Source organism: Aricia agestis, chromosome 12, assembly GCF_905147365.1.
Source record: "Aricia agestis chromosome 12, ilAriAges1.1, whole genome shotgun sequence".
Lineage (NCBI taxonomy): Eukaryota > Metazoa > Arthropoda > Insecta > Lepidoptera > Lycaenidae > Aricia > Aricia agestis.
In genome coordinates, this window is record NC_056417.1 from 13,517,230 (window position 1) to 13,527,648 (window position 10,419).

General features: G+C 35.0%; 1 protein-coding gene across 2 annotated transcripts; it reads left to right on the plus strand.

The window, feature by feature from the left end:
* Positions 1 to 7,664: 7,664 nt before the first annotated feature.
* LOC121732523 (dual specificity mitogen-activated protein kinase kinase 6) lies at positions 7,665 to 10,315 on the plus strand. Of its 2 annotated transcripts, XM_042122439.1 has the most exons (4): positions 7,665 to 7,750; positions 7,859 to 7,994; positions 8,378 to 8,543; positions 9,186 to 10,315. In XM_042122439.1, exons 2-4 carry the CDS (start codon positions 7,933 to 7,935, stop codon positions 9,960 to 9,962), a joined length of 1,005 nt encoding a protein of 334 aa, XP_041978373.1. In that variant the 5' UTR covers positions 7,665 to 7,750; positions 7,859 to 7,932; the 3' UTR covers positions 9,963 to 10,315. The 2 variants fall into 2 exon arrangements, with proteins under 2 accessions (XP_041978373.1, XP_041978372.1); XM_042122438.1 differs by lacking the exon at positions 7,665 to 7,750 and having other exon boundaries at positions 7,777 to 7,994.
* Positions 10,316 to 10,419: the final 104 nt, after the last annotated feature.

Genomic DNA, 10,419 nt, shown 5'->3' on the forward strand with positions numbered 1-10,419 from the left:
TTTCGGTGTATTTGATTTGTCCGACACTTTGATTATTATGACTATGGGTTTATTATTGTACCTACTTGATTTTAAACAATAAAACTTAAAAATACCTACTACCGGAACAATTGTTTTATTTTGTGTTCATACTTAAGTTCAGAAGAAACACGCTCACATAATTATCATATCTATCATAATTATCCTTAATATTTTTTAGTTAGCCTAGCGGACTTACCTAATTATAATTTAAAATTTAATTAATCTATGTAATATACGGATAACTTGTTTTTAATATCTGTTATGTACTCCAAGTTATAGAAATAAGTATTTCATTTTAATCGACTTCATAAAGAGGGATGATTCTCTATTCATACATACATATCGTCACTCCTGTCCCTCATTGGGGTAGACAGAGACCACATCACGCAATGAATTTATTGGGATCTATTATATAGATACCTATGTATGTATCGATATAACATATAAGGTTAGGAGGAAGCAACAAACTCAACAGTTTATGGCGTACATACAAAAATAATATACGGTACCGATATAATCTCAAATATAGTAAGGAGTCATTTAATTAGTAGAATGCATGGAATTAATATAGTACAATATACGGTATCAATATATCCATACATTTAAATGGATGTAGGAAAAACGATTAAATGCATGGAACGAATACAAAAATATACAATGTGTCACATGATTTCCATCGAGAACGGAAGCAAAAAACCAGCGAGAATTATTTCAAATTGAATATCTAATTTTCGTACGTAAACAAAATTTCTCGTCGACAATAGAATTCACATGACAGCAATGTAACTATATTCGCACGAATAACAATTAAAAAGTCATTGGAAATGGTAGACGCCATAGGGTTCGACTTTGAAAAGACGCAACAAGTCTTCGGCGATTTAAATATATATATATATTTAAATCGCCGAAGACTTGTTGCGTCTTTTCAAAGTCGAACCCTATGGCGTCTACCATTTCCAATGACTTTTTAATTGTTATTCGTGCGAATATAGTTACATTGCTGTCATGTGAATTCTATTGTCGACGAGAAATTTTGTTTACGTACGAAAATTAGATATTCAATTTGAAATAATTCTCGCTGGTTTTTTGCTTCCGTTCTCGATGGAAATCATGTGACACATTGTATATTTTTGTATTCGTTCCATGCATTTAATCGTTTTTCCTACATCCATTTAAATGTATGGATATATTGATACCGTATATTGTACTATATTAATTCCATGCATTCTACTAATTAAATGACTCCTTACTATATTTGAGATTATATCGGTACCGTATATTATTTTTGTATGTACGCCATAAACTGTTGAGTTTGTTGCTTCCTCCTAACCTTATATGTTATATCGATACATACATAGGTATCTATATAATAGATCCCAATAAATTCATTGCGTGATGTGGTCTCTGTCTACCCCAATGAGGGACAGGAGTGACGATATGTATGTATGAATAGAGAATCATCCCTCTTTATGAAGTCGATTAAAATGAAATACTTATTTCTATAACTTGGAGTACATAACAGATATTAAAAACAAGTTATCCGTATATTACATAGATTAATTAAATTTTAAATTATAATTAGGTAAGTCCGCTAGGCTAACTAAAAAATATTAAGGATAATTATGATAGATATGATAATTATGTGAGCGTGTTTCTTCTGAACTTAAGTATGAACACAAAATAAAACAATTGTTCCGGTAGTAGGTATTTTTAAGTTTTATTGTTTAAAATCAAGTAGGTACAATAATAAACCCATAGTCATAATAATCAAAGTGTCGGACAAATCAAATACACCGAAATAGGAACATAAAAGTAATTTAAGAAATTAACAATTTTAAGAACGACCAGTTGAGAGGCTAATTTACTGTGACATTGACTATAATTAACTTGTGTATGTAAGCAATACTAGTTTTCAATCGTGGCTCTGCCCACGTGACAAGTTGATAAAATTTAACAAATTGAAATTCGTTATTAGCCGTTTAGGCGTTAAAAAAATAAAACAAAAATGCTTAGAAAAATAATAACCTGAAGAATCACATATCAGACATACCTATCAGCACAAAGTCTCAAAAAAGGCCCTTTAGGCGTCGAAAAGAAAAATAAAAACGCTTAAAAAATTATTAACGCACCTATCAAAAATAAGATAAATCAGTCCAAAATCTCAAAAATTTACACAACTACACAAAAATTACACAACAATATAAGTATATACTTTGTTTGTAAATTTAAATTATGGTTATTATCTATAATAGTACCTATTATTTCTGTTCATTTGTTTTGTACAAAAAGAGGACGGTATTTGATTAAAATACAAGTTCACAATAATAATAAATTTTTTCGTAAGTAGTAGGTTAACGCGCGCGCGTAAACAAACACGACGCGACGTTGCGTTCTGTGCTGTGACAGTCATAGTCAATCATGGTTGTCGTGATTGATGTAGATCGTTTCGATCGTTTTTTGTATTGTTTATTGTATCTTCTTCTTCCTAGTCGTATCCTCATGGCTGAGGGACGTGACCACCAAAATTTGCTTTTTGGGATAGGGCTCTCCACTTGTCTCTATTTTTGGCCTGATGAAATGCCTCCTGGAACGTGCAGTCAGCAGCCTTGACAATCGCGTCTGTCCATCGTGTAGCCACTCTGCCTCTGCCTCTTTTCCCCTCTAATTGCCCAGCTAGTATGAGACTCTCAAGATTATTAGGCTCCCGGCGGGCTATGTGGCCAAAAAAGGCAAGTGATCGTTGTAGACAAAGCGTGGACAGGCGGGTGGTAATTTTGAGTTGCTGAAGTATAGACGTGTTGGTCTGGTGTGCGGTCCAAGGGATGCCGAGCATTTTACGCCAGCACCACATTTCAAAAGCGTCAATCTTAGCTCGAGTACGTGCTTTTAGTGTCCATGTCTCGGAGGCATATAAAAATATTGAAAAGATTAGGGAACGCATTAGTGTTATTTTTGTGCTACGATAGATGTTCTTATTCTTCCATATCTTTTCTAAGCGCCCAACCGCAGATTTAGCCATCTGAGCCCGTCGGACTGAGCCTCTCGCAGTTACCATTGTTGCTAATCAACGATCGCAGGTAGACAAACTCCTCTACGGGTTGGAGATCTTGTAGTAAGGATGTCTTTTGTATTTGGTTCAGCTTATCGACGTACATCAGTTTGGTTTTATTGCGATTGATTTGGAGGCCAAAGTCTCGACTAATCTTTTCGAGCCGCGCTTGAAGTTCAGCAAGTTTCACTTCGCAAGTACTTATAAGCGTGGTGTCGTCAGCGAACCTTAGGTTGTTGAGAAGGTATCCGTTAATTTTAATACCATCCTCCCAATCTTCCAACACTCGACGCATTATATATTCGCCTACGAGGTTGAACAGCTGTGGAGAGAGGATGCAACCCTGTCTGACACCACGCTCTGTAGCAAACGGCTCTGACAGATCATTGTCTAATCGCACCCTTGATCGACCTTCCAGATAGAGGTTTTGTACCAAAAATATGAGATGATCGGGGACGCCCAACTCTCTCATCACCTCCAGCATTTTGGACCAGACGATGCAGTCAAAGGCCTTAGCGTAATCCACAAAACAGAGTACTATTGGGACATTGAATTCTCTGCTCTTTTCTATCAGCTGACGGATGTTTAGGATTTGTTCCCGGGTACCCCTGCCCTTTACGAATCCCACCTGCTCTTTGGATATCTGTCTAGTTATATAGTGTGCCAATCTGTTGTTTATAACATGGAGAAGAATCTTACTGGCGTGTGAAATTAGTGAGATGGTCCGATAATTTCCACACTTTTTAGTCGACCCTTTCTTATGTAGTGGTATCACGAGAGATTCTGTCCAATCGTCTGGCCACTGTCCTGTTCTCCATACTTTAAGACATATTGAATGCATTACTCTGATTCCAGACTTACCCAAGCTCTTAAGCACTTGTTCCTGTATACCATCTCCACCGCAAGCTTTTGTTTTGAGCTTATTTATAGCTGCTTCTACTTCATGGAGAACGATGTCGGGTTCTTTATCTGTAAAATCTAATCTAGTGTCAGGTTCATCAGCGTCATATTTGTACAGGTCTTGGCAGTAGTTCCTCCATCTTGTCATCACTTGTTTCTTGTCTAAAATCAGGTTACCCTTTTCATCTTCTATGTTCCAAGATTTTGATTTTCGTTCCCGTGTGAGAATTTTCACCTTTTGGAACATGTCTCTTGGATGTAGGGTATCAGAGTGTGTTTGTATATCTCTACATATGGAATTGATATATGCATTCTTGTCATGTCTACAGAGACGCTGTACTAGTGAGTCAAGTTCAGAGTATCGCTGCTGTTCTTCCTTTGAACGAATTCCTCCAGTCTTTAGAGCCTTTCTTTGTGCGATTGCCTCCCAAGTGGTCATCCACTCAGATCTAGGGTGTTTTACTTTCCGTCCATTTGTGATTGTTCTAGTTGTCTCTTCTAATGCGGCCTTAAGCTGATTCCATGATGTATTGGCTGAGTCAAATGGGCAATACGTTTCACTGTCCAGTCAAGTTTGTAGTGTGTCCTCAAAAGCTTTCGCTTCTTGTGTTAGAAGAATATTTTTGGATGGTGGAGGCTTTGAAACTACTTTGAGGCGGACTCTGTATTGAGCTATTAACAGCTGATGGTCGCTGCCACAATCTGCACCCGGAAAAGTCTTTGAGAGAGTTATGCACGACTTCCATCTGCTGCTGATTAATATGAAGTCAATCTGATTTTTATGACCTGTTGGCGATATAGAAATAAGTATTTCATTTTAATCGACTTCATAAAGAGGGATGATTCTCTATTCATACATACATATCGTCACTCCTGTCCCTCATTGGGGTAGACAGAGACCACATCACGCAATGAATTTATTGGGATCTATTATATAGATACCTATGTATGTATCGATATAACATATAAGGTTAGGAGGAAGCAACAAACTCAACAGTTTATGGCGTACATACAAAAATAATATACGGTACCGATATAATCTCAAATATAGTAAGGAGTCATTTAATTAGTAGAATGCATGGAATTAATATAGTACAATATACGGTATCAATATATCCATACATTTAAATGGATGTAGGAAAAACGATTAAATGCATGGAACGAATACAAAAATATACAATGTGTCACATGATTTCCATCGAGAACGGAAGCAAAAAACCAGCGAGAATTATTTCAAATTGAATATCTAATTTTCGTACGTAAACAAAATTTCTCGTCGACAATAGAATTCACATGACAGCAATGTAACTATATTCGCACGAATAACAATTAAAAAGTCATTGGAAATGGTAGACGCCATAGGGTTCGACTTTGAAAAGACGCAACAAGTCTTCGGCGATTTAAATATATATATATATATATATATATATATATATATATATATATATATATATATATATATATATATATATATATATATATATATATATATATATATATATATATATATATATATATATATACATATATACATATATATATACATGAAAACACAATGTATCTCATATATATAAAAAAACCCTGGTACCCCATAAATCAATACAGCTGTGCAGTGTGCACACAATAAGTATTTCATTTTTTAATATTAAACTTTATATTTTATGCCAAATTTTAAAGCTTAATTAGCCCTCCAATTACACAACTTTACCCATAAACTATTTCTCATTGATAGATTTAAGGTTACGTCAATACACAGATAAAGTACTGAGTTATTTAATACCGTCGAATAGATATAACAATCGAAAAAATCGAAACTTAAATGTAAGATGATACCACGTCTTATAGAAAGACTTTTGAGCAAGCGTCAGCGCGATGTAAAAGACGCACGGCGCCATCTATTATGAATTGTTGGAACTAACTTAATTTGAACAAATTTACGCATTTTCACCCCCTTACAACCCTTTTTTCCAGTAAAAAAGTAGCCTATGTCCTTTCTCAGGCTTTAGACTATCTGTGTACAAAATTTCATTACAATCGGTTCGGAAGTTTTGGCGTTTGGCGTGAAAGCGAGACTGGCAGACAGACAGACAGACAGAGATACTTTTGGCGTTTGGCGTGAAAGCGAGACTGACAGACAGAGATACTTTCGCATTTATAATATTAGTATAGATTATGTGCACACTGCACAGCTGTTTTTGGATATTTTGATTAATTAAGGGCCGCGCTACACCGGAATGGCGCTGCCATGCGAGGCGAGCACTGTCAGCGCTGCCATTCCGGTGTAGCGCGGCCCTAAGAGGGGTACCACTTACCAGGGTTTTAAAAAGTTTTTAAATTTGACACAAATTTTGTTGACACCGCGCGCTATAAACTAAAGTCCACGCAGACGATGTCGCGGGCAACAGCTAGTTATGAATAAAAACAATATTATATAGTAAAGTAGGTATGATTAGTTCTGTTACAATAATAAAGTAAAAAATAAAACGCCATCTGTTTTCATATATTAGAATTAAAATGTTGATTGCATTGATATATTTTCTGGATGGAATATAGGCCAACACGGTACACTCGAACTCCTTTATTTTAGAGTGCCTTCTGTTGTCAACTTGTCACATATATTAGAAATGCAGTAGGAGTTCTATAAGATAAGATAGATTGATTATTATTATACCAAGTGATTATATTATTAAACATAATATTCTAACGTATTAAAAACTATAAACAAAAACATACTAATAAGTATGATTAGTTCTATGTTACAATAAAGTAAAAAATAAAACGCCATCTGCTGAATCGTATTAGGACTAAAATGTTCATTGCATCGATATATTTCTGGATTTTTTATAATATTATACATAAAATATGTTAAAGAGTTTTGAAATTTTATTTTAATACACATCCAAGACCCAGGAACATTGAAAACTTTTTGTTCCACCTGCGGGACTCGAACCCAGGACCCCCGGGATGAGCGCTGGCCACGCGCAATGCGAATTCATTTTCATCGATATTTTCATGGAAATAAGATATTTTCCCACATCAAAATGTAGCCTATGTCCTTTCTCAGACTCTAGAATAACTGTGTACAAAATTTCATTGCAATCGGTTTAGTAGTTTTGGCGTGAAAGTAAGACAGACAGACAGACAGAGATACTTTCGCATTTATAATATTAGTATGGATTACATATATGTATAAATAATTCATTTGGTAAAATAAATTTAGACTGAGAAATTATGCCGTTCAATATATAAACAGATTAGTACTTAGGTATTAATAACTGACTTCTTAGTGATTTTTTTTGGATTTTTAATATATTAAGTTTTGGCTCATACTATTCTACAACCCAGCAAAGTTTCATCGACTGAGGAATTTTTCCCGAGTCCCCATACAAAGAATCGGTTCATTTCCTACACTACAGGGCGCTAGGCTAGGCCCTAGCGGCTAGGGCGCCCACTATGGAAACCGATGAGCTAGCCATTTAATTCATTGCATTAACGGGACAAGTCAATAAACAAATATTTTATTATAAATCGTTTTAGAATCCTGTAGAAACTAGAACCCAAACAATACAGTCCGCTCCACAAACAAATTTTTTGTTTATTTTTATTTTTTTGTGATATAATAGGCAATAGCATTATACCAACCTTATTTTGCCAAAGACGAAGGAGAAGAATCCTATGAGAGGATGAAATGTCATTTTGTGGTTGAAGAAAAAAAATGTCACACACTTTATTTTGGATTGTACAAAAATGAATATTCAATTTGTTTAGCAGTTAATAAATGTAAGATTTATAGAATTACAGTATTCCTAAATGTTTATGCATCATTTATTATCGCCTAAATGCAGTTTGATTCGTTAATGAAAAATAAATTGTAACTATTTTTACCAGCCTCGAGTGCCAAGAGTAATCGAAATTCGAGCTTATAATTTAATTGGATTCCTGATCCCTGCTATACTTTCACGATGTCGAGACGGCGGCCGCCACCGGGACTCACGATAAAGGCACCGGAGCAGCCCGTTAATGTGTAAGTATTGAGCATATCAGAAATTAGTTTTAATAAGTGTTTGTGATACTGACTAAATTATTATTTTACTCGAAATCATCTAACTATTAGTTACTCGTTAATATAAACCTCTAGGTGAATATAAATAAGCAAAATCAATGTCCTGTGTGATACTGTTTGATGATAACTAAGTTAAGGTTAGGACTTAGGAACTACTCTTATCAATAAGTTATTATACTTGGTATGATGATCTGAGGAAAGCTTAGAGTAGAAATTTTCAACTATTTAAATGTATTTAGAATTATCCAAGCATCACATTTTACAGTTTTGTAATGAAGGTGATGTAACAAAATTAATGATTGTAGTAATATGTAAAATGATCTGTAAATAAACTTTTCTTGTAGCACTCCACCGAGGAATTTGGATAAACAGACAACAATTACAGTTGATGACAAAACTTTCACAGTGTATGCTGATGACCTGGTCAAAATATGTGATCTTGGCCGTGGAGCTTACGGCATTGTAGAGAAGATGCACCATAAACCAAGTAACACCACAATGGCTGTCAAGGTTAGTAAACTTGGTTTGAAAAACAAACTTCATTAAACAATCTTTAAAATTTGTGTAATAGGTCTACCAGAATCTGATGGCAAAAAGTGTGAAAATAAATTAACTCTAGCAATACCGGGGTAATTGGAATAAAACATTTGAATCCTTTTTTTTCCTTATACCGGCTGATTCTGTGTGTGAAACATGCAAATATATAAATTTATCCAATGATCAATGATATTTTTTGAAAATCTGCTGTCAAAATTTGCCATCAGATTCTGGTAGACCTATCATAAATTAATTCTTGTTTGTAATCAATAGGGCCCAGATTTATATGTAAATACCATTGACATAAGAAACTATATGGACACAAAATGACCCCAAAGACGCGCCTGTCTTCAAAAAAACTTAAAATGGCTGATTTTACTAAAGATGTCACTGAATAATAAAAAAGGATAGATATCGATATTTTTTTATTATTCAGTGACATCTCTAGTAAAATACGCCATTTTTAGTTTACAAAGAAGGCATCGTCTTTCGTGGTCATTTCATGTCCATATAGTTCTTATGTCAATGGTACTTACATATAAACAAGGGCCCTAGTAATCAAACAACTTAATTTTTGAAGCATAGCAATTATGATTATTATTTTGTTATTTACAGAGGATTACAGCTTCATTTAACAGCCAGTCATTGGAGTTAAAAAGATTGCTGATGGATCTCGATGTATCCATGCGTGCTAGTGCATGCCCGTATACGGTCCACTTCTATGGTGCCATGTTCAGAGAAGGCGATGTGTGGATATGTATGGAGGTCATGGACATGAGTCTGGACAAGTTCTACACTAAAGTGTACAAACACAACAAAACCATCACCGAAAATATTCTCGGTAAAATAGCATTTTCCGTTGTTAGTGCCCTACATTATTTGTACTCAGAATTGAGAGTCATACACAGAGATGTAAAACCCTCAAACATACTTATAAATAGGAAGGGTGAGGTCAAGATGTGTGACTTCGGTATATCCGGGTATCTTGTAGATTCTGTGGCGAAAACTATAGATGCTGGCTGTAAACCATATATGGCTCCTGAGAGAATTGATCCCACAGGAAATCCGGGCCAGTATGACATCCGTAGTGATGTTTGGTCACTTGGAATTTCAATGATCGAGCTAGCCACAGGAAAGTTTCCTTATAACACATGGGGAACACCTTTTGAACAGCTGAAACAAGTCGTAAAAGACGATCCTCCCAGTCTTCCGAGTGGACAGTTTTCTGAGGAATTTGAAGATATGATAACCAAATGCTTGAAAAAAGATTACAAATTGAGGCCTAACTATGATGCACTGTTGTCTCATCCATTCTGTAAGGAGCACAGCGAAAAGGAAACGGACGTAGCTACTTTTGTTCAGGAGATTCTGGACATACCCGATGATTCTTAGTGTTTTGCATGTTTAAACATTACCTATAAGTACAAGTGTTTAGAAACTAACATTAGTCTAGTGATATATGGAGAGAATACAGTGAGTCGTTCATTAACACAGCAAGAAAATTGGTTCTCACACTGTAATATTATTTGCAAATCGGAACAACAATTATTATTGTTATGACGTGAATATAATTTAGATTGTAATACTGCTAGATGAAGTATGATGTACTACGTAACTCTAACCTCAAATAATTGGCCCTGGCAAAGTATTGGCCGGAAACGAAATATTGTAATGACTGCTATGTCGTTTGACACAGCACAAATATACATCACAAGTTTATTAGATGAAATAAACTACTTGTTTTACATTTACTTTTCATTGTTATGTCTCCTAAGTCCTAGTAACAATTACAGACACAATCCCCTTACTAATGACAGATCCACACTGAATATAGATAATATTATATTTA

Coding starts and splice junctions, on each gene's coding strand:
- LOC121732523 (XM_042122439.1), top strand. CDS start 7,933: ATGTCGAGACGGCGGCCGCCACCGGGACTCACGATAAAGGCACCGGAG. Junction 7,995..8,377: donor CCGGAGCAGCCCGTTAATGT/GTAAGTATTGAG, acceptor CTTTTCTTGTAG/CACTCCACCGAGGAATTTGG. Junction 8,544..9,185: donor ACACCACAATGGCTGTCAAG/GTTAGTAAACTT, acceptor TGTTATTTACAG/AGGATTACAGCTTCATTTAA.